The 24,125-nt window shown below is 50.7% G+C and overlaps 1 protein-coding gene across 1 annotated transcript in view; it reads right to left on the bottom strand.

Annotated features, from left to right (window-relative positions):
* Positions 1-24,125, bottom strand: part of shank1 (SH3 and multiple ankyrin repeat domains 1) — a 131,897-nt gene that overhangs the window by 103,832 nt on the left and 3,940 nt on the right. Inside the window, exons 2-7 of the mRNA XM_072443885.1 lie at positions 23,180-23,251; positions 15,221-15,329; positions 13,558-13,712; positions 11,740-11,907; positions 7,037-7,153; positions 6,398-6,475 (exon numbers count right to left, since the gene is read on the bottom strand). Of these exons, the coding sequence (XP_072299986.1) occupies positions 6,398-6,475; positions 7,037-7,153; positions 11,740-11,907; positions 13,558-13,712; positions 15,221-15,329; positions 23,180-23,251 (699 nt within the window). The remainder of the gene's footprint in view (positions 1-6,397; positions 6,476-7,036; positions 7,154-11,739; positions 11,908-13,557; positions 13,713-15,220; positions 15,330-23,179; positions 23,252-24,125) is intronic.

The raw sequence follows: 24,125 nt of genomic DNA, 5'->3' as shown, positions 1-24,125 counted from the left end.
AAGCAGGACCCAAGGGACATTCGGCTCAATATCTAACCTCACAGCCTACTAAAGCAGGACCCAAGGGACATTCTGGTCTATATCTAACCTCACAGCCACCGAAAGCAGGACCCAAGGGAAATTCTGCTCAACATCTAACCTCACAGCCACCTAAAATAGGACCCAAAGGACATTCTGCTCAACATCTAACCTCACAGCCTCCTAAAGCAGGACCCAAGGGACATTCGGCTCAACATCTAACCTCACAGCCTCCTAAAGCAGGACCCAAGGGAAATTCTGCTCAACATCTAATCTCACAGCCACCTAAAGCATGACCCAAGTGACATTCTGCTCAACATTTAACCTCACAACCACCTAAAGCAGGACCCAAGGGACATTCTGCTCAACATCTAACCTCACAGCCACCTACAGCAGGAACCAAGGGACATTCTGCTCAACATTTAACCTCACAGCCACCTACAGCAGGACCCAAAGGACATTCTGCTCGAAGGGACCAACATCTAACCTCACAACCACCTAAAGCAGGACCCAAGGGACAATCTGCTCAACATCTAACCTTACAGCCACCTACAGCAGGACCCCAGGGACATTCTGCTCAAAGAGACCATTATCTAACCTTACAGCCACCTGAAGCAGGACCCAAGGGACATTCTGTTCAACATCTAACCTCACAGCCACCTACAGCTGGACCCAAGGGACATTCTGCTCAACATCTAACCTCACAGCCTCCTACAGCAGGACCCAAGGGACATTCTGCTCAACATCTGACCTCATATTCACCTAAATCAGGACCCAAGGGACATTCTGCTCAACATCTAACCCCACAGCCTCCTAAAACAGGACCCAAGGGACATTCTGCTCAACAACTAACCTCACAGCCGCCTACAGCAGGACCCAAGGGACATTCTTCACAACATCTAACCTCACAGCCTCCTACAGCAGGACCCAAGGGACATTCTTCCCAACATCTAACCTCACTGCCACCTACAGCAGGACCCAAGAGATATTCTGCTTAAAGGGACCAATATCTAACCTCACAGCCACCTAAAGCAGGACCCAAGGGACATTCTACTCAACATCTAACCTCACAGCCACCTACAGCAGGACCCAAGGGACATTCTGCTCGAATGGACCAACATCTAACCTCACAGCCACCTAGAGCAGGACCCAAGGGACATTCTGCTCAACATCTAACCTGACAGCCACCTAGAGCAGGACCCAAAGGACATTTTGCTCAACATATGACCACACAGCCACCTAAAGCAGGACCCAAGGGACACTCTGCTCAACATCTAACCTCACAGCCACCTAAAGCAGGACCCAAGGGACACTCTGCTCAACATCTAACCTCACAGCCACCTAAAGCAGGACCCAAGGGACACTCTGCTGAACATCTAACCTCACAGCCACCTAAAGCAGGACCCAAGGGACAATATTCACAACATCTAACCTCACAGCCACCTAGAGCAGGACCCAAGGGACATTCTGCTTAAAGCGACCAACATCTAACCTCACAGCCACCTAAAGCAGGACCCAAGGGACATTCTACTCAACATCTAACCTCACAGCCACCTAAAGCAGGACCCAAGGGAATTTCTGCTCAACATATAACCTCAGAGCCACTTACAGCAGGACCCAAGGGACATTCTGCTCAACATTTAACCTCACAGCCACCTACAGCAGGACCCAAAGGACATTCTGCTCGAAGGGACCAACATCTAACCTCACAGCCACCTAAAGCAGGACCCAAGGGACACTCTGCTCAACATCTAACCTTACAGCCACCTACAGCAGGACCCAAGGGACATTCTGCTCAAAGAGACCATTATCTAACCTTACAGCCACCTGGAGCAGGACCCAAGGGACATTCTGTTAAACATCTAAACTCACAGCCACCTACAGCTGGACCCAAGGGACATTCTGCTCAACATCTAACCTCACAGCCTCCTACAGCAGGACCCAAGGGACATTCTGCTCAACATCTGACCTCATATTCACCTAAAGCAGGACCCAAGGGACATTCTGCTCAACATCTAACCTCACAGCCTCCTAAAACAGGACCCAAGGGACATTCTGCTCAACAACTAACCTCACAGCCGCCTACAGCAGGACCCAAGGGACATTCTTCACAACATCTAACTTCACAGCCTCCTACAGCAGGACCCAAGGGACATTCTGCTCAACATCTTACCTCACTGCCACCTACAGCAGGACCCAAGAGATATTCTGCTTACAGGGACCAATATCTAACTTCACAGCCACCTAAAGCAGGACCCAAGGGACATTCTACTCAACATCTAACCCCACAGCCAGCTACAGCAGGACCCAAGGGACATTCTGCTCAAATGGACCAACATCTAACCTCACAGCCACCTAGAGCAGGACCCAAGGGACATTCTGCTCAACATCTAACCTGACAGCCACCTAGAGCAGGACCCAAAGGACATTTTGCTCAACATATGACCACACAGCCACCTAAAGCAGGACCCAAGGGACACTCTGCTCAACATCTAACCTCACAGCCACCTAAAGCAGGACCCAAGGGACACTCTGCTCAACATCTAACCTCACAGCCACCTAAAGCAGGACCCAAGGGACACTCTGCTGAACATCTAACCTCACAGCCACCTAAAGCAGGACCCAAGGGACAATATTCACAACATCTAACCTCATAGCCACCTAGAGCAGGACCCAAGGGACATTCTGCTTAAAGCGACCAACATCTAACCTCACAGCCACCTAAAGCAGGACCCAAGGGACATTCTACTCAATATCTAACCTCACAGCCACCTAAAGCAGGACCCAAGGGACATTCTGCTCAACATCTAACCTCAGAGCCACTTACAGCAGGACCCAAGGGACATTCTGCTCAACATTTAACCTCACAGCCACCTACAGCAGGACCCAAAGGACATTCTGCTCGAAGGGACCAACATCTAACCTCACAGCCACCTAAAGCAGGACCCAAGGGACACTCTGCTCAACATCTAACCTTACAGCCACCTACAGCAGGACCCAAGGGACATTCTGCTCAAAGAGACCATTATCTAACCTTACAGCCACCTGGAGCAGGACCCAAGGGACATTCTGTTCAACATCTAAACTCACAGCCACCTACAGCTGGACCCAAGGGACATTCTGCTCAACATCTAACCTCACAGCCTCCTACAGCAGGACCCAAGGGACATTCTGCTCAACAACTAACGTCACAGCCGCCTACAGCAGGACCCAAGGGACATTCTTCACAACATCTAACTTCACAGCCTCCTACAGCAGGACCCAAGGGACATTCTGCTCAACATCTTACCTCACTGCCACCTACAGCAGGACCCAAAAGATATTCTGCTTAAAGGGACCAATATCTAACTTCACAGCCTCCTAAAGCAGGACCCAAGGGACATTCTACTCAACATCTAACCCCACAGCCACCTACATTAGGACCCAAGGGACATTCTGCTCAAATGGACCAACATCTAACCTCACAGCCACCTACAGCAGGACCCAAAGGACATTTTGCTCAACATATGACCACACAGCCACCTAAAGCAGTACCCAAGGGACACTCTGCTCAACATCTAACCTCACAGCCACCTAAAGCAGGACCCAAGGGACACTCTGCTCAACATCTAACCTCACAGCCACCTACAGCAGGACCCAAGGGACATTCTGCTTAAAGCGACCAACATCTAACCTCACATTCACCTAAAGCAGGACCCAAGGGACATTCTACTCATTATCTAACCTCACAGCCACCTACAGCAGGACCCAAGGGACATTCTGCTCAACATCTAACCTCACAGCTTCCTAAAGCAGGACCCAAGGGACATTCTGCTCAACATCTAACCTCACAGCCTCCTACAGCAGGACCTAAGGGACATTCTGCTCAACATTTAACCTCCCAGCAACCTACAGCAGGACCCAAGGGACATTCGGCTCAATATCTAACCTCACAGCCTCCTAAAGCAGGACCCAAGGGACATTCTGGTTTATATCTAACCTCACAGCCACCGAAAGCAGGACCCAAGGGAATTTCTGCTCAACATCTAACCTCACAGCCACCTAAATTAGGACCCAAGGGACATTCGGCTCAACATCTAACCTCACAGCCTCCTACAGCAGGACCCAAGGGACATTCTGCTCAACATCAAATATCACAGCCACCTAAAGCAGGACCCAAGGGACATTCTGCTCAACATTTAACCTCACAACCACCTAAAGCAGGGCCCAAGGGACATTCTGCTCAATATCTAACCTCACAGCTTCCTAAACCAGGACTCAAGGGACATTCTGCTCAACATCTAACCTCACTGCCACCTAAAGCAGGACCCAAGTGACATTCTGCTCAACATTTAACCTCACAACCACCTAAAGCAGGACCCAAGGGACATTCTGCTCAACATCTAACCTCACAGCCACCTACAGCAGGACCCAAGGGACATTCTGCTCAACATTTAACCTCACAGCCACCTACAGCAGGACCCAAAGGACATTCTGCTCGAAGGGACCAACATCTAACCTCACAACCACCTAAAGCAGGACCCAAGGGACACTCTGCTCAACATCTAACCACACAGCCACCTACAGCAGGACCCAAGGGACATTCTGCTCAAAGAGACCAACATCTAACCTTACAGCCACCTAGAGCAGGACCCAAGGGACATTCTGCTCAACATCTGACCTCATATTCACCTAAAGCAGGACCCAAGGGACATTCTGCTCAACATTTAACCCCACAGCCTCCTAAAGCAGGACTCAAGGGACATTCTGCTCAACAACTAACCTCACAGCCGCCTACAGCAGGACCCAAGGGACATTCTTCACAACATCTAACCTCACAGCCTCTTACAGCAGGACCCAAGGGACATTCTGCTCAACATCTTACCTCACAGCCACCTACAGCAGGACCCAAGGGACATTCTTCCCAACATCTAACCTCACTGCCACCTACAGCAGGACCCAAGGGACATTCTGCTTAAAGGGACCAATATCTAACCTCACAGCCACCTAAAGCAGGACCCAAGGGACATTCTACTCAACATCTAACCTCACAGCCACCTACAGCAGGACCCAAGGGACATTCTGCTCAACATCTAACCTCACAGCTACCTACAGCAGGACCCAAAGGACATTTTGCTCAACATATGACCACACAGCCACCTAAAGCAGGACCCAAGGGACACTCTGCTCAACATCTAACCTCACAGCCACCTAAAGCAGGACCCAAGGGACATTCTGCTCAACATCTAACCTCACAGTCACCTAAAGCAGGACCCAAGGGACACTCTGCTGAACATCTAACCTCACAGCCACCTACAGCAGGACCCAAGGGACATTCTTCACAACATCTAACCTCACAGCCACCTACAGCAGGACCCAAGGGACATTCTGCTTAAAGCGACCAACATCTAACCTCACAGCCACCTAAAGCAGGACCCAAGGGACATTCTACTCAACATCTAACCTCACAGCCACCTACAGCAGGACCCAAGGGACATTCTGATCAACATCTAACCTCACAGCTTCCTACAGCAGGACCCAAGGGACATTCTGCTCTACATCTAACCTCACAGCCTCCTACAGCAGGACCCAAGGGACATTCTGCTCAACATTTCACCTCTCAGCCACCTACAGCAGGACCCAAGGGACATTCTGCTCAACATCTAACCTCAGAGCCTCCTACAGCAGGACCCAAGGGACATTCTGCTCAACATTTAACCTCACAGCCTCCTACAGCAGGACCCAAGGGACATTCTGCTCAACATCTAACCTCAGAGCCTCCTACAGCAGGACCCAAGGGACATTCTGCTCAACATCTAACGTCAGAGCCTCCTACAGCAGGACCCAAGGGACATTCTGCTCAACATTTAACCTCACAGCCTCCTACAGCAGGACCCAAGGGACATTCTGCTCAACATCTAACCTCAGAGCCTCCTACAGCAGGACCCAAGGGACATTCTGCTCAACATCTAACCTCAGAGCCTCCTACAGCAGGACCCAAGGGACATTCTGCTCAACATCTGACCTCACAGCCTCCTACAGCAGGACCCAAGGGACATTCTGCTCAACATCTAACCTCAGAGCCTCCTACAGCAGGACCCAAGGGACATTCTGCTCAACATCTAACCTCACAGCCTCCTACAGCAGGACCCAAGGGACATTCTGCTCAACATGAATGAGCCATAAAATGACCCTCGAAAGAGCAGAACTATCACTTTATCTCTTTCTGTGTTTTATATTTGACAGTTTTAAGTTCAAACACTTAAATCTACAAAAGAACAACTGCAATAAAACAAAAGTATGAACTTATTTAAAGGATTTAAATATTTCAAACAAATATTACTTTTCAACGTTCTGCGTATTGTCGTTTGATACAGAAACACAGAGGAGGCGTGTTCACCTGAAAAGGTGTCTGCCCGCTGTTGTTCTTCATCTCCTTGTTAGCTCCTCTGTACAGGAGGATCCGCGCACAGCCTTCCTGCGACACACGTGTGCAGTTACCACATGCAAACAAGTGTTAAGACACCTTTGTGCACATCCATGTGTGTTTATACACCTTTGTGCACATGAATGTTTGTTAATTCACCTTTGTGCACATGAATGTTTGTTAATACACCTTTGTGCACATGAATGTTTGTTAATTCACCTTTGTGCACATGAGTGTTTGTTAATACACCTTTGGGCACATGAAAATTTGTTAATTCACCTTTGTGCACATGAATGTTTGTTGATTCACCTTTGGGCACATGAATATTTGTTAATTCACCTTTGTGCACATGAATGTTTGTTGATTCACCTTTGGGCACATGAATATTTGTTAATTCACCTTTGTGCACATGAATGTTTGTTGATTCACCTTTGTGCACATGAGTGTTTGTTAATACACCTTTGTGCACATGAATATTTGTTGATTCACCTTTGTGCACATGAATATTTGTTAATACACCTTTGTGCACATGAATGTTTGTTGATTCACCTTTGTGCACATGAATATTTGTTTATACACCTTGTGCACATGAATGTTTGTTACCTTATTTACCTTATTGTATAAAGCACAGATGTGCAAGGCAGTGTTTCCAGAGGCATTCTGGGAAGTGGAGTCCGCTCCATAAAACAGGAGGTGCTCCAGGTGCTGAGAGTTCCCGTTTTGACAGGCCTGAGAAGGAAAGAGGGATTAAAAGAGAAGAGGAAGACGAGGAGAGAGGAAGAGGAATAGAGAGAGAGGAAGACTGGAGGAGAGAGGAAAACAGGAGGAGAGAGGAAGAGTGAGAGAGAGGAAGACTGGAGGAGAGAGTAAGACGAGGAGAGAGGAAGAGAGAAAGAGCGGAAGTCTGAAGGAGAGAGGAAGACTGGAGGGGAGAGGAAGAGTGAGAGAGAGGGAAAGTAGGAGAGAGGAAGACTGAAGGTGAGAGGAAGAGTGAGAGAGAGGAAGAGAGAGAGAGAGGAAGAGAGAGAGATGAAGACTGAAGGAGAGAGGAAGACTGGAGGAGAGAGGAAGAGAGAGAGAGGAAGACTGAAGGAGAGAGGAAGAGAGAGAGAGGAAGACTGGAGGAGAGAGGAAGACTGGAGGAGAGAGGAAGAGAGAGAGAGGAAGACTGGAGGAGAGAGGAAGACTGGAGGAGAGAAGAGAAATTTGAAAGTGGAACTAACAAAAAGAGAAACTGTAACTCAAGACGAACTGTATGAGACAGAAATGTGAAAAAAATCTGTTTGTTTGTTTGTTTGTGTTTGTTTGTGTTTGTTTGTTTTGTGCTGTGTGTTTGTTTGTCTGTTATTGTTTGTGTGTGTATGTTTGTGTGTGTTTGTTTGTTTTTTTGTGTTTGTTTGTATGTATGTTTATGCGTGTTTGTCTGTGTTTGTTTGTTTTGTGCTGTGTGTTTGTTTGTCTGTTATTGTTTGTGTGTGTATGTTTGTGTGTGTTTGTTTGTTTGTTTGTGTTTGTTTGTTTGTTTGTTTGTGTTGTGCTGTGTGTTTGTTTGTCTGTGTTTGTTTGTATGTATGTTTATGTGTGTTTGTGTGTGTTTGCTTGTTTGTGTGTTTGTTTGTTTGTTTGTTAGTTTGTTTTCTGTGTTTTTTTGTATGTATGTTTATGTGTGTTTGTGTGTGTTTGCTTGTTTGTGTGTTTGTTTGTTTGTTTGTTAGTTTGTTTTCTGTGTTTTTTTGTATGTATGTTTATGTGTGTTTGTTTGTTTGTTTGTTTGTGTTGTGCTGTGTGTTTGACTCACAGGCATGAGGTCACATGATAGGGGCATGGGTGTGAGTGGAGGATTATGGGTAATGTAGTTTGAAGCTGGAACACACGACACAAACAGAAGAAACAAACGCTCGTCACGAAAACTTTATTGTTCCATTCAGACAAATATACACGAGATTGTTTGTCACAGTCATGGATCTATGGTCATAGTCATGGATCTATGGTCACAGTCATGGATCTATGGTCACAGTCATGGATATATGGTCATAGTCATGGATCTATGGTCACAGTCATGGATCTATGGTCACAGTCATGGATCTATGGTCATAGTCATGGATCTATGGTTACAGTCATGGATCTATGGTCATAGTCATGGATCTATGGTTACAGTCATGGATCTATGGTCATAGTCATGGATCTATGGTTACAGTCATGGATCTATGGTCATAGTCATGGATCTATGGTCACAGTCATGGATCTATGGTCACAGTCATGGATCTATGGTCATAGTCATGGATCTATGGTTACAGTCATGGATCTATGGTCATAGTCATGGATCTATGGTTACAGTCATGGATCTATGGTCATAGTCATGGATCTATGGTTACAGTCATGGATCTATGGTCATAGTCATGGATCTATGGTTACAGTCATGGATCTATGGTCATAGTCATGGATCTATGGTCACAGTCATGGATCTATGGTCACAGTCATGGATCTATGGTCATAGTCATGGATCTATGGTTACAGTCATGGATCTATGGTCATAGTCATGGATCTATGGTTACAGTCATGGATCTATGGTCATAGTCATGGATCTATGGTTACAGTCATGGATCTATGGTCATAGTCATGGATCTATGGTTACAGTCATGGATCTATGGTCATAGTCATGGATCTATGGTTACAGTCATGGATCTATGGTCATAGTCATGGATCTATGGTTACAGTCATGGATCTATGGTCACAGTCATGGATCTATGGTCACAGTCATGGATCTATGGTCACAGTCATGGATCTATGGTTACAGTCATGGATCTATGGTCACAGTCATGGATATATGGTTACAGTCATGGATCTATGGTCATAGTCATGGATCTATGGTCACAGTCATGGATCTATGGTCACAGTCATGTATCTATGGTCACAGTCATGGATCTATGGATCTATGGTTACAGTCATGGATCTATGGTCACAGTCATGTATCTATGGTCACCGTCATGGATCTATGGATCTATGGTCACAGTCATGGATCTATGGTCACAGTCATGGATCTATGGTTACAGTCATGGATCTATGGTCACAGTCATGGATCTATGGATCTATGGTCACAGTCATGGATCTATGGTCATAGTCATGGATCTATGGTTACAGTCATGGATCTATGGTCACAGTCATGTATCTATGGTCACAGTCATGGATCTATGGTCATAGTCATGGATCTATGGTCATAGTCATGGATCTATAGTCACAGTCATGGATCTATGGATCTATGGTCACAGTCATGGATCTATGGTCACAGTCATGGATCTATGGTCATAGTCATGGATCTATGGTCACAGTCATGGATCTGGAGTCATGGATCTATGGTCACAGTCATGGATCTGGAGTCATGGATCTATGGTCACAGTCATGGATCTATGGTCACAGTCATGGATCTGGAGTCATGGATCTATGGTCACAGTCATGGATCTATGGTCACAGTCATGGATCTATGGTCATAGTCATGGACCTATGGTCACAGTCATGGATCTGGAGTCATGGATCTATGGTCACAGTCATGGATCTGGAGTCATGGATCTATGGTCACAGTCATGGATCTATGGTCACAGTCATGGATCTATGGTCATAGTCATGGATCTATGGTCATAGTCATGGATCTATGGTCACAGTAATGGATCTATGGTCATAGTCGTGGATCTATGGTCATAGTCATGGATCTATGGTCACAGTCATGGATATATGGTCATAGTCATGGATCTATGGTCACAGTCATGGATCTATGGTCACAGTCATGGATCTATGGTCACAGTCATGGATCTATGGTCATTGTCATGGATCTATGGTCACAGTCATGGATCTATGGTCACAGTCATGGATCTATGGTCATAGTCATGGATCTATGGTCACAGTCATGGATCTATGGTCACAGTCATGGATCTATGGTCACAGTCATGGATCTATGGTCATAGTCATGGATCTATGGTCATAGTCATGGATCTGGAGTCATGGATCTATGGTCATAGTCATGGATCTATGGTCATAGTCGTGGATCTATGGTCATAGTCATGGATCTATGGTCACAGTCATGGATATATGGTCATAGTCATGGATCTATGGTCACAGTCATGGATCTATGGTCACAGTCATGGATCTATGGTCACAGTCATGGATCTATGGTCATAGTCATGGATCTATGGTCACAGTCATGGATCTATGGTCACAGTCATGGATCTATGGTCATAGTCATGGATCTATGGTCACAGTCATGGATATATGGTCATAGTCATGGATCTATGGTCACAGTCATGGATCTATGGTCACAGTCATGGATCTATGGTCATAGTCATGGATCTATGGTCATAGTCATGGATCTATGGTTACAGTCATGGATCTATGGTTACAGTCATGGATCTATGGTCATAGTCATGGATCTATGGTCATAGTCATGGATCTATGGTCACAGTCATGGATCTATGGTCACAGTCATGGATCTATGGTCACAGTCATGGATCTATGGTCATAGTCATGGATCTATGGTCATAGTCATGGATCTGGAGTCATGGAGTGGACTTTTTTATTTGACTTATGGAACGTTTGAGCTGCTGCGGGAAAATATGGATCAATCCAAGAACTTTATCATTAGTTTGACGCAAGATTTCACACTTTGTTTCAGCGGGTTAAAGGTTCTTTCCTGGTTAAATAAAGGTTCTTTCCTGGTTTAATAAAGGTTCTTTCCTGGTTTAATAAAGGTTCTTTCCTGGTTTAATAAAGGTTCTATCCTGGTTAAATAAAGGTTCTTTCCTGGTTTAATAAAGGTTCTATCCTGGTTAAATAATGGTTCTTTCCTGGTTTAATAAAGGTTCTATCCTGGTTAAATAAAGGTTCTTTCCTGGTTAAATAAAGGTTCTTTCCTGGTTTAATAAAGGTTCTTTCCTGGTTAAATAAAGGTTCTTTCCTTGTTTAATAAAGGTTCTTTCCTGGTTTAATAAAGGTTCATTCCTGGTTTAATAAAGGTTCTATCCTGGTTAAATAAAAGTTCTTTCCTGGTTAAATAAAGGTTCTTTCCTGGTTTAATAAAGGTTCTTTCCTGGTTAAATAAAGGTTCTTTCCTGGTTTAATAAAGGTTCTTTCCTGGTTAAATAAAGGTTCTTTCCTGGTTAAATAAAGGTTCTTTCCTGGTTTAATAAAGGTTCTTTCCTGGTTTAATAAAGGTTTTTTCCTGGTTTAATAAAGGTTCTTTGAAAAAAGCTGTTAATTTTTGAAGGTTTTTTTAAAAATAAATAGCATAAATTTGTCCTTTAGACCAGATGACACTGCGTTCGTACCTGATGCGTCTCGTCCCAGCCGTTCTCGTCCCTGATGCCCACTTTGCCTCTGTGGTACAGCAGTGTTTCACAACAGGAGGTGTCGCCCCCTGACAGCACAGTATGGTACAACGGCGTGAGCCCTCGACGGTCCTTGTAGTCCGGGGACGCGCCCAGGGACAGAAGCACCTGGAGGGACACCAGGGGACCATGAGCAGGACGCAGACTTTAACTGTGTCCTGTGGTCAAGACCTGGGCCTGAGGTCAAGACCTGGTCCTGTGGTCCTGGTCCTGTGGTCCTGTGGTCCTGGTCCTGTGGTCCTGTGGTCCTGGTCCTGTGGTCCTGGTCCTGGTCCTGTGGTCCTGGTCCTGTGGTCCTGTGGTCCTGTGGTCCTGTGGTCCTGGTCCTGTGGTCCTGGTCCTGGTCCTGTGGTCCTGTGGTCCTGTGGTCCTGTGGTCCTGTGGTCCTGTGGTCCTGTGGTCCTGTGGTCCTGGTCCTGTGGTCCTGGTCCTGTGGTCCTGGTCCTGGTCCTGTGGTCCTGTGGTCCTGTGGTCCTGTGGTCCTGTGGTCCTGGTCCTGTGGTCCTGGTCCTGGTCCTGTGGTCCTGTGGTCCTGTGGTCCTGTGGTCCTGTGGTCCTGTGGTCCTGGTCCTGTGGTCCTGTGGTCCTGGTCCTGTGGTCCTGGTCCTGTGGTCCTGGTCCTGGTCCTGTGGTCCTGTGGTCCTGTGGTCCTGTGGTCCTGTGGTCCTGTGGTCCTGGTCCTGTGGTCCTGGTCCTGGTCCTGTGGTCCTGGTCCTGTGGTCCTGGTCCTGTGGTCCTGGTCCTGTGGTCCTGGTCCTGGTCCTGTGGTCCTGGTCCTGTGGTCCTGGTCCTGGTCCTGTGGTCCTGGTCCTGTGGTCCTGGTCCTGTGGTCCTGGTCCTGGTCCTGTGGTCCTGGTCCTGTGGTCCTGGTCCTGTGGTCCTGGTCCTGGTCCTGTGGTCCTGGTCCTGTGGTCCTGGTCCTGTGGTCCTGGTCCTGGTCCTGTGGTCCTGGTCCTGTGGTCCTGGTCCTGTGGTCCTGGTCCTGTGGTCCTGGTCCTGTGGTCCTGTGGTCCTGTGGTCCTGTGGTCCTGTGGTCCTGGTCCTGTGGTCCTGGTCCTGGTCCTGTGGTCCTGTGGTCCTGTGGTCCTGTGGTCCTGTGGTCCTGTGGTCCTGTGGTCCTGGTCCTGTGGTCCTGTGGTCCTGGTCCTGTGGTCCTGGTCCTGTGGTCCTGGTCCTGGTCCTGTGGTCCTGTGGTCCTGTGGTCCTGTGGTCCTGTGGTCCTGTGGTCCTGGTCCTGTGGCCCTGGTCCTGGTCCTGTGGTCCTGGTCCTGTGGTCCTGGTCCTGGTCCTGTGGTCCTGGTCCTGTGGTCCTGGTCCTGGTCCTGTGGTCCTGGTCCTGTGGTCCTGGTCCTGTGGTCCTGGTCCTGGTCCTGTGGTCCTGGTCCTGTGGTCCTGGTCCTGTGGTCCTGGTCCTGTGGTCCTGGTCCTGGTCCTGTGGTCCTGGTCCTGTGGTCCTGGTCCTGTGGTCCTGGTCCTGGTCCTGTGGTCCTGGTCCTGGTCCTGTGGTCCTGGTCCTGTGGTCCTGGTCCTGTGGTCCTGGTCCTGTGGTCCTGGTCCTGTGGTCCTGGTCCTGTGGTCAGGTCAGAGCAGTTTAAGGTCGAGCTCCTTCAGACTGAAATAGGGAAGTCAGAGTTTAAGACACTTAGAGTTTATGATCTTCTGGACATTGGCCTTAAACAACTGAAAGTCTGTGTGGTCAGAAAGTCCAGACGTCTCACTTATGGTCAGTGAATGAGCCGTTACCAGGAGAGCCGTTACCAGGAGAGCCGTATGGCGGTGGCCGCGGACCGCCTTGTGCAGAGGAGTGAGTCCGTCTTTGGCTCTGAAGTCGATGTGGGCGCCGTTCTCCACCAGGACCCGGATGGACTCGCCTCCGCCCGGCTCACACTGCACGGCCAGGGACAGCGGCGTCTCTGCAGTAAGAAAAAAGACCAGAGGAGCACGGTGAGGACCATGTGTGAGGACCATATGTGAGGACCATGTGTGAGGACCAGGTGTGAGGACCAGGTGTGAGGACCATGTGTGAGGACCATGTGTGAGGATCATGTGTGAGGACCAGGTGTGAGGACCATTTGTGAGGACCATATGTGAGGACCATGTGTGAGGACCAGGTGTGAGGATCATGTGTGAGGACCAGGTGTGAGGACCATGTGTGAGGACCAGGTGTGAGGACCACGTGTGAGGACCACGTGTGAGGACCAGGTGTGAGGACCACGTGTGAGGACCATGTGTGAGGACCAGGTGTGAGGACCATGTGTGAGGACCATGTTTGAGGACCAGGTGTGAGGACCAGGTGTGAGGACCATGTGTGAGGACCATGTGTGAGGATCATGTGTGAGGACCAGGTGTGAGGACCATGTGTGAGGACCATGTGTGAGGACCAGTTGTGAAGACCAGTGTGAGGACCAGGTGTGAGGACCATGTGTGAGGACCATGTTTGAGGACCAGGTGTGAGGACCATGTGTGAGGACCAGATGTGAGGACCATGTGTGAGGACCAGGTGTGAGGATCATGTGTGAGGACCAGGTGTGAGGACCATGTGTGAGGACCAGGTGTGAGGACCACGTGTGAGGACCACGTGTGAGGACCAGGTGTGAGGACCACGTGTGAGGACCATGTGTGAGGACCAGGTGTGAGGACCATGTGTGAGGACCATGTTTGAGGACCAGGTGTGAGGACCAGGTGTGAGGACCATGTGTGAGGACCATATGTGAGGACCATGTGTGAGGACCAGGTGTGAGGACCAGGTGTGAGGACCATGTGTGAGGACCATGTGTGAGGACCAGGTGTGAGGACCACGTGTGAGGACCAGGTTTGAGGACCAGGTGTGAGGACCATATGTGAGGACCATGTGTGAGGACCAGGTGTGAGGACCATGTGTGAGGACCATGTGTGAGGACCAGTGTGAGGACCAGGCGTGAGGACCATGTGTGAGGACCAGGTGTGAGGATCATGTGTGAGGACCAGGCGTGAGGACCATGTGTGAGGACCAGGTGTGAGGATCATGTGTGAGGACCAGGTGTGAGGACCATGTGTGAGGACCAGGTGTGAGGAACAGGTGTGAGGACCACGTGTGAGGACCAGGTGTGAGGACCAGGTGTGAGGACCAGGTGTGAGGACCATGTGTGAGGACCAGGTGTGAGGACCAGGTGTGAGGACCATGTGTGAGGACCATATGTGAGGACCATGTGTGAGGACCATATGTGAGGACCATGTGTGAGGACCAGATGTGAGGACCAGGTGTGAGGACCATGTGTGAGGACCAGGTGAGAACCGGGGTTTTAATCAGTTTTCTTTTAAGGTTTGACATCGTTATAGTATTTTTGCTAAAAACGATCATATTATTCGTTATAATTAGTCATATTTCAAATATTCCTATATAATTTCATATTTGCATGAGTGTCAAAGGTCACGGCCTCACCCCCAGTGTCAGCGTCCTGAAAGTTGGGATCCAGGCCTTTGTCCAGGAACTTGACCATCTTCTCCACCGTGCTGGTCTGGATGTAGTCCATGAACTTCTTCAGACTGGCCTGTGATGGAGGAACATCAAGGGTCAGATATGTGTGCAATAAACATGACCCTAACCCTGACCCTAACCCTGACCCTAACCCTGACCCTGACCCTGACCCTGACCCTGACCCTAGCCCTGACCCTAACCCTAACCCTGACCCTAGCCCTGACCCTAGGGTCAGGGCTAGGGTCAGGGTGTGGCTGGAGTGTCACTAGCCCTGACCCTAACCCTGACCCTAGCCCTGACCCTAACCCTGACCCTAGCCCTGACCCTAACCCTAACCCTGACCCTAGCCCTGACCCTAACCCTGACCCTGACCCTGACCCTGACCCTGACCCTGACCCTAGCCCTGACCCTAACCCTAACCCTGACCCTAGCCCTGACCCTAGGGTCAGGGCTAGGGTCAGGGTGTGGCTGGAGTGTCACTAGCCCTGACCCTAACCCTGACCCTAACCCTGATCCTAGCCCTGACCCTAACCCTGACCCTAGCCTGGACCCTAACCCCGACCCTAGCCCCGACCCTAACCCTGACCCTAGCCCTGACCCTAACCCTGACCCTAACCCTGACCCTGACCCTGATCCTAGCCCTGACCCTAACCCTGACACTAGCCCTGACCCTAACCCTGATCCTAGCCCTGACCCTAACCCTGACCCTAGCCCTGACCCTAACCCCGACCCTAGCCCCGACCCTAACCCTGACCCTAGCCCTGACCCTAACCCTGACCCTAACCTTAACCCTGACCCTGTGGCTGATGTGAGGATGACATAGTGACAGTGTCACATGGTGTAGCTGGAGTGTCACATGGTGTAGCTGGAGTGTCACATGGTGTGGCTGGAGTGTCACATGGTGCTGCTTGAGTGTCACATGGTGCTGCTGGAGTGTCACATGGTGCTGCTGGAGTGTCACATGGTGTAGCTGGAGTGTCACATGGTGTGGCTGGAGTGTCACATGGTGTGGCTGGAGTGTCACATGGTGCTGCTGGAGTGTCACATGGTGCTCCTGGAGTGTCACATGGTGTGGCTGGAGTGTCACATGGTGTGGCTGGAGTGTCACATGGTGCTGCTGGAGTATCACATGGTGCTCCTGGAGTGTCACATGGTGTGGCTGGAGTGTCACATGGTGCTGCTGGAGTATCACATGGTGATCCTGGAGTGTCACATGGTGTGGCTGGAGTGTCACATGGTGCTGATGGAGTGTCACATGGTGTGGCTGGAGTGTCACATGGTGTGGCTGGAGTGTCACATGGTGCTGCTGGAGTGTCACATGGTGCTGATGGAGTGTCACATGGTGTGGCTGGAGTGTCACATGGTGTGGCTGGAGTGTCACATGGTGTGGCTGGATTGTCACATGGTGTAGCTGGAGTGTCACATGGTGTGGCTGGAGTGTCACATGGTGCTGCTTGAGTGTCACATGGTGTGGCTGGAGTGTCACATGGTGCTGCTGGAGTGTCACATGGTGCTGCTAGAGTGTCACATGGTGTGGCTGGAGTGTCACATGGTGTAGCTGGAGTGTCACATGGTGTGGCTGGAGTGTCACATGGTGCTGCTTGAGTGTCACATGGTGTGGCTGGAGTGTCACATGGTGCTGCTGGAGTGTCACATGGTGCTGCTGGAGTGTCACATGGTGCTGCTGGAGTGTCACATGGTGCTGCTGGAGTGTCACATGGTGTGGCTGGAGTGTCACATGGTGTGGCTGGAGTGTCACATGGTGCTGATGGAGTGTCACATGGTGTGGCTGGAGTGTCACATGGTGTGGCTGGAGTGTCACATGGTGCTGCTGGAGTGTCACATGGTGTAGCTGGAGTGTTACATGGTGTGGCTGGAGTGTCACATGGTGTGGCTGGAGTGTCACATGGTGTGGCTGGAGTGTCACATGGTGTAGCTGGAGTGTCACATGGTGTAGCTGGAGTGTCACATGGTGCTGCTGGAGTGTCACATGGTGTGGCTGGAGTGTCACATGGTGTAGCTGGAGTGTCACATGGTGCTGATGGAGTGTCACATGGTGTGGCTGGAGTGTCACATGGTGTGGCTGGAGTGTCACATGGTGTGGCTGGATTGTCACATGGTGTAGCTGGAGTGTCACATGGTGTGGCTGGAGTGTCACATGGTGCTGCTTGAGTGTCACATGGTGTGGCTGGAGTGTCACATGGTGCTGCTGGAGTGTCACATGGTGCTGCTGGAGTGTCACATGGTGTGGCTGGAGTGTCACATGGTGTAGCTGGAGTGTCACATGGTGTGGCTGGAGTGTCACATGGTGCTGCTTGAGTGTCACATGGTGTGGCTGGAGTGTCACATGGTGCTGCTGGAGTGTCACATGGTGCTGCTGGAGTGTCACATGGTGTGGCTGGAGTGTCACATGGTGTAGCTGGAGTGTCACATGGTGTGGCTGGAGTGTCACATGGTGTGGCTGGAGTGTCACATGGTGTAGCTGGAGTGTCACATGGTGTGGCTGGAGTGTCACATGGTGCTGCTGGAGTGTCACATGGTGCTGCTGGAGTGTCACATGGTGTAGCTGGAGTGTCACATGGTGTGGCTGGAGTGTCACATGGTGCTGCTTGAGTGTCACATGGTGTGGCTGGAGTGTCACATAGTGTGGCTGGAGTGTCACATGGTGTGGCTGGAGTGTCACATGGTGTGGCTGGAGTGTCACATGGTGCTGATGGAGTGTCACATGGTGTGGCTGGAGTGTCACATGGTGTGGCTGGAGTGTCACATGGTGCTGCTGGAGTGTCACATGGTGCTGATGGAGTGTCACATGGTGTGGCTGGAGTGTCACATGGTGTGGCTGGAGTGTCACATGGTGCTGCTGGAGTGTCACATGGTGTGGCTGGAGTGTCACATGGTGCTGCTTGAGTGTCACATGGTGTGGCTGGAGTGTCACATGGTGCTGCTGGAGTGTCACATGGTGTGGCTGGAGTGTCACATGGTGCTGCTTGAGTGTCACATGGTGTGGCTGGAGTGTCACATAGTGTGGCTGGAGTGTCACATGGTGTGGCTGGAGTGTCACATGGTGTGGCTGGAGTGTCACATGGTGCTGATGGAGTGTCACATGGTGTGGCTGGAGTGTCACATGGTGTGGCTGGAGTGTCACATGGTGCTGCTGGAGTGTCACATGGTGCTGATGGAGTGTCACATGGTGTGGCTGGAGTGTCACATGGTGCGGCTGGAGTGTCACATGGTGCTGCTGGAGTGTCACATGGTGTGGCTGGAGTGTCACATGGTGCTGCTGGAGTATCACATGGTGCTGCTGGAGTGTCACATGGTGTGGCTGGAGTGTCACATGGTGTGGCTGGAGTGTCACATGGTGCTGCTGGAGTGTCACATGGTGCTGCTGGAGTGTCACATGGTGTGGCTGGAGTGTCACATGGTGTAGCTGGAGTGTCACATGGTGTGGCTGGAGTGTCACATGGTGCTGCTGGAGTGTCACATGGTGCTGCTGGAGTGTCACATGGTGTAGCTGGAGTGTCACATGGTGTGGCTGGAGTGTCACATGGTGCTGCTTGAGTGTCACATGGTGTGGCTGGAGTGTCACATGGTGCTGCTGGAGTGTCACATGGTGCTGATGGAGTGTCACATGGTGTGGCTAGAGTGTCACATGGTGTGGCTGGAGTGTCACATGGTGCTGCTGGAGTGTCACATGGTGTGGCTGGAGTGTCACATGGTGCTGCTGGAGTGTCACATGGTGTGGCTGGAGTGTCACATGGTGTGGCTGGAGTGTCACATGGTGCTGCTGGAGTGTCACATGGTGTGGCTGGAGTGTCACATGGTGCTGCTGGAGTATCACATGGTGCTGCTGGAGTGTCACATGGTGTGGCTGGAGTGTCACATGGTGTGGCTGGAGTGTCACATGGTGTGGCTGGAGTGTCACATGGTGTAGCTGGAGTGTCACATGGTGTAGCTGGAGTGTCACATGGTGCTGCTGGAGTGTCACATGGTGTGGCTGGAGTGTCACATGGTGCTGCTGGAGTGTCACATGGTGTAGCTGGAGTGTCACATGGTGTAGCTGGAGTGTCACATGGTGTGGCTGGAGTGTCACATGGTGTGGCTGGAGTGTCACATGGTGTAGCTGGAGTGTCACATGGTGTGGCTGGAGTGTCACATGGTGCTGCTTGAGTCTCACATGGTGTGGCTGGAGTGTCACATGGTGCTGCTGGAGTGTCACATGGTGCTGCTGGAGTGTCACATGGTGTGGCTGGAGTGTCACATGGTGTAGCTGGAGTGTCACATGGTGTGGCTGGAGTGTCACATGGTGTAGCTGGAGTGTCACATGGTGTGGCTGGAGTGTCACATGGTGCTGCTGGAGTGTCACATGGTGCTGCTGGAGTGTCACATGGTGTAGCTGGAGTGTCACAGGGTGTAGCTGGAGTGTCACATGGTGTGGCTGGAGTGTCACATGGTGTGGCTGGAGTGTCACATGGTGTAGCTGGAGTGTCACATGGTGTGGCTGGAGTGTCACATGGTGCTGCTTGAGTGTCACATGGTGTGGCTGGAGTGTCACATGGTGCTGATGGAGTGTCACATGGTGTGGCTGTAGTGTCACATGGTGTGGCTGGAGTGTCACATGGTGCTGATGGAGTGTCACATGGTGTGGCTGGAGTGTCACATGGTGTGGCTGGAGTGTCACATGGTGCTGCTGGAGTGTCACATGGTGTGGCTGGAGTGTCACATGGTGTAGCTGGAGTGTCACATGGTGCTGCTGGAGTGTCACATGGTGTGGCTGGAGTGTCACATGGTGCTGCTGGAGTATCACATGGTGCTGCTGGAGTGTCACATGGTGTGGCTGGAGTGTCACATGGTGTGGCTGGAGTGTCACATGGTGCTGATGGAGTGTCACATGGTGTGGCTGGAGTGTCACACGGTGTGTCTGGAGTGTCACATGGTGCTGCTGGAGTGTCACATGGTGTGGCTGGAGTGTCACATGGTGTGGCTGGAGTGTCACATGGTGTGGCTGGAGTGTCACATGGTGCTGCTGGAGTATCACATGGTGCTGCTGGAGTGTCACATGGTGTGGCTGGAGTGTCACATGGTGTGGCTGGAGTGTCACATGGTGCTGATGGAGTGTCACATGGTGTGGCTGGAGTGTCACATGGTGTGGCTGGAGTGTCACATGGTGCTGCTGGAGTGTCACATGGTGCTGCTGGAGTGTCACATGGTGTGGCTGGAGTGTCACATGGTGTGGCTGGAGTGTCACATGGTGTGGCTGGAGTGTCACATGGTGTAGCTGGAGTGTCACATGGTGTAGCTGGAGTGTCACATGGTGCTGCTGGAGTGTCACATGGTGTGGCTGGAGTGTCACATGGTGCTGCTGGAGTGTCAAATGGTGTAGCTGGAGTGTCACATGGTGTAGCTGGAGTGTCACATGGTGTGGCTGGAGTGTCACATGGTGTGGCTGGAGTGTCACATGGTGTAGCTGGAGTGTCACATGGTGTGGCTGGAGTGTCACATGGTGCTGCTTGAGTGTCACATGGTGTGGCTGGAGTGTCACATGGTGCTGCTGGAGTGTCACATGGTGCTGCTGGAGTGTCACATGGTGTGGCTGGAGTGTAACATGGTGTAGCTGGAGTGTCACATGGTGCTGCTGGAGTGTCACATGGTGTAGCTGGAGTGTCACATGGTGTGGCTGGAGTGTCACATGGTGTAGCTGGAGTGTCACATGGTGTAGCTGGAGTGTCACATGGTGTATCTGGAGTGTCACATGGTGTGGCTGGAGTGTCACATGGTGTGGCTGGAGTGTCACATGGTGTGGCTGGAGTGTCACATGGTGTAGCTGGAGTGTCACATGGTGTGGCTGGAGTGTCACATGGTGCTGCTTGAGTGTCACATGGTGTGGCTGGAGTGTCACATGGTGCTGCTGGAGTGTCACATGGTGCTGCTGGAGTGTCACATGGTGTGGCTGGAGTGTCACATGGTGTAGCTGGAGTGTCACATGGTGTGGCTGGAGTGTCACATGGTGTAGCTGGAGTGTCACATGGTGTGGCTGGAGTGTCACATGGTGCTGCTGGAGTGTCACATGGTGCTGCTGGAGTGTCACATGGTGTAGCTGGAGTGTCACATGGTGTGGCTGGAGTGTCACATGGTGCTGCTTGAGTGTCACATGGTGTAGCTGGAGTGTCACATGGTGTGGCTGGAGTGTCACATGGTGCTGATGGAGTGTCACATGGTGTGGCTGGAGTGTCACATGGTGTGGCTGGAATGTCACATGGTGCTGCTGGAGTGTCACATGGTGCTGATGGAGTGTCACATGGTGCTGCTGGAGTGTCACATGGTGTGGCTGGAGTGTCACATGGTGTGGCTGGAGTGTCACATGGTGCTGCTTGAGTGTCACATGGTGTGGCTGGAGTGTCACATGGTGTGGCTGGAGTGTCACATGGTGTGGCTGGAGTGTCACATGGTGTGGCTGGAGTGTCACATGGTGCTGCTGGAGTGTCACATGGTGTGGCTGGAGTGTCACATGGTGCTGCTGGAGTATCACATGGTGCTCCTGGAGTGTCACATGGTGTGGCTGGAGTGTCACATGGTGCTGATGGAGTATCACATGGTGTGGCTGGAGTGTCACATGGTGTGGCTGGAGTGTCACATGGTGCTGCTGGAGTGTCACATGGTGCTGATGGAGTGTCACATGGTGTGGCTGGAGTGTCACATGGTGTGGCTGGAGTGTCACATGGTGCTGCTGGAGTGTCACATGGTGTGGCTGGAGTGTCACATGGTGCTGCTGGAGTATCACATGGTGCTGCTGGAGTGTCACATGGTGTGGCTGGGGTTTCACATGGTGTGGCTGGAGTGTCACATGGTGCTGATGGAGTGTCACATGGTGTGGCTGGAGTGTCACATGGTGCTGATGGAGTGTCACATGGTGCTGCTGGAGTGTCACATGGTGTGGCTGGAGTGTCACATGGTGCTGATGGAGTGTCACATGGTGTGGCTGGAGTGTCACATGGTGCTGCTGGAGTGTCACATGGTGCTGCTGGAGTGTCACATGGTGTGGCTGGAGTGTCACATGGTGCTGCTGGAGTGTCAAATGGTGTGGCTGGAGTGTCACATGGTGTGGCTGGAGTGTCACATGGTGCTGATGGAGTGTCACATGGTGTGGCTGGAGTGTCACATGGTGTGGCTGGAGTGTCACATGGTGCTGCTGGAGTGTCACATGGTGCTGCTGGAGTGTCACATGGTGTGGCTGGAGTGTCACATGGTGCTGCTGGAGTGTCACATGGTGTAGCTGGAGTGTCACATGGTGTGGCTGGAGTGTCACATGGTGCTGCTGGAGTGTCACATGGTGCTGCTGGAGTGTCACATGGTGTAGCTGGAGTGTTACATGGTGTGGCTGGAGTGTCACATGGTGTAGCTGGAGTGTCACATGGTGCTGCTTGAGTGTCACATGGTGTGGCTGGAGTGTCACATGGTGCTGCTGGAGTGTCACATGGTGCTGCTGGAGTGTCACATGGTGCTGCTGGAGTGTCACATGGTGTGGCTGGAGTGTCACATGGTGTAGCTGGAGTGTCACATGGTGTGGCTGGAGTGTCACATGGTGTAGCTGGAGTGTCACATGGTGTAGCTGGAGTGTCACATGGTGTGGCTGGAGTGTCACATGGTGTAGCTGGAGTGTCACATGGTGTAGCTGGAGTGTCACATGGTGTGGCTGGAGTGTCACATGGTGCTGCTTGAGTGTCACATGGTGTGGCTGGAGTGTCACATGGTGCTGCTGGAGTGTCACATGGTGCTGCTGGAGTGTCACATGGTGTGGCTGGAGTGTCACATGGTGTAGCTGGAGTGTCACATGGTGTGGCTGGAGTGTCACATGGTGTAGCTGGAGTGTCACATGGTGTGGCTGGAGTGTCACATGGTGCCGCTGACCCTTCCCAGTGGACAGACCTTGGTGTGCAGTTTGCCCAGCTGCTTCTCGTCCAGGTTGGTTTGCTTGTAAACCCGGGTTTTGTACCGAAACTAGAAACACAAGAGTTCATTTGTTACAGCTCCAGATGTGACACGACCTGAAGGTCAGAGACGACTGGACGATACAAACCAGATGACCACAAACCACCTTCTGGACTTTGGTCTGGTCCATTCGAGGAGAAACTGGACCGACTGGACTTTGGTCTGGACTTCCAGTGTTTGACATCGTGTTATAAAATACATCACATATTTTTGTAGAAAAAGCTTCAGTTGTTTCATCTGGACTCAGTTAGAAAAATTAAACGTTTCGACTTCATCCAAGAGTCATTGTCAATAAAAGAATTTCTGTGGAGAACTCCGATATTTATACTATTCTGTGGTAAGCCCCACCCATTGGGAGGAGCCTCCTGAAGAGGAAAGAGTTGTTTGTTTCAACAGAAACTTACCCTCTTTGTATCTACTGAGCCTATTCAACCCTTTAATGGGCTCTTAGTCTCCCCTTTGTCTTTGTGAGACCCTGGCTCACCCTGAGGACCTGAGGACATCTAAATGTCCTGGTCCTGGTCCTCTACCTCTCCAGGGGTTCAGAATACCATTATAGATACCAGGAAGGTTGAATCTTAACCCTCCATTTCTGTTTAAAGAAGGTTTTTCTTTTTTAACAAAAATAGCTTCCTTAACTCTTCTTTCAAATCAGGGACAGGGACTTTGTGTTGTCTAAAAATTCTCTGCAGTTTTTCTGACAGGCCAGACACATAAGGGATAGAAACACCCTTCCTTCTCTGTTCAGTTGTTGGAACAATCAAGAAAGGCCAAGCGATTGTTCCACGATCAGAGGAGAGGACGGGAAACTCCAAATAGAAGTATATAGGAAACCTACACACACGGACCAGTATCTGCTCTTTGGTTCCAACCACCCACTACA

The sequence above is a fragment of the Eucyclogobius newberryi genome, unplaced genomic scaffold (genome assembly GCF_026437365.1).
Source record: "Eucyclogobius newberryi isolate DKJ021-1_F unplaced genomic scaffold, fEucNew1.0.hap1 SCAF_13, whole genome shotgun sequence".
In the NCBI taxonomy this organism is placed as follows: domain Eukaryota; kingdom Metazoa; phylum Chordata; class Actinopteri; order Gobiiformes; family Gobiidae; genus Eucyclogobius; species Eucyclogobius newberryi.
The sequence above is the reverse complement of the archived record's forward strand: the minus strand, read 5'-3'. Positions and strand labels throughout refer to the sequence as shown.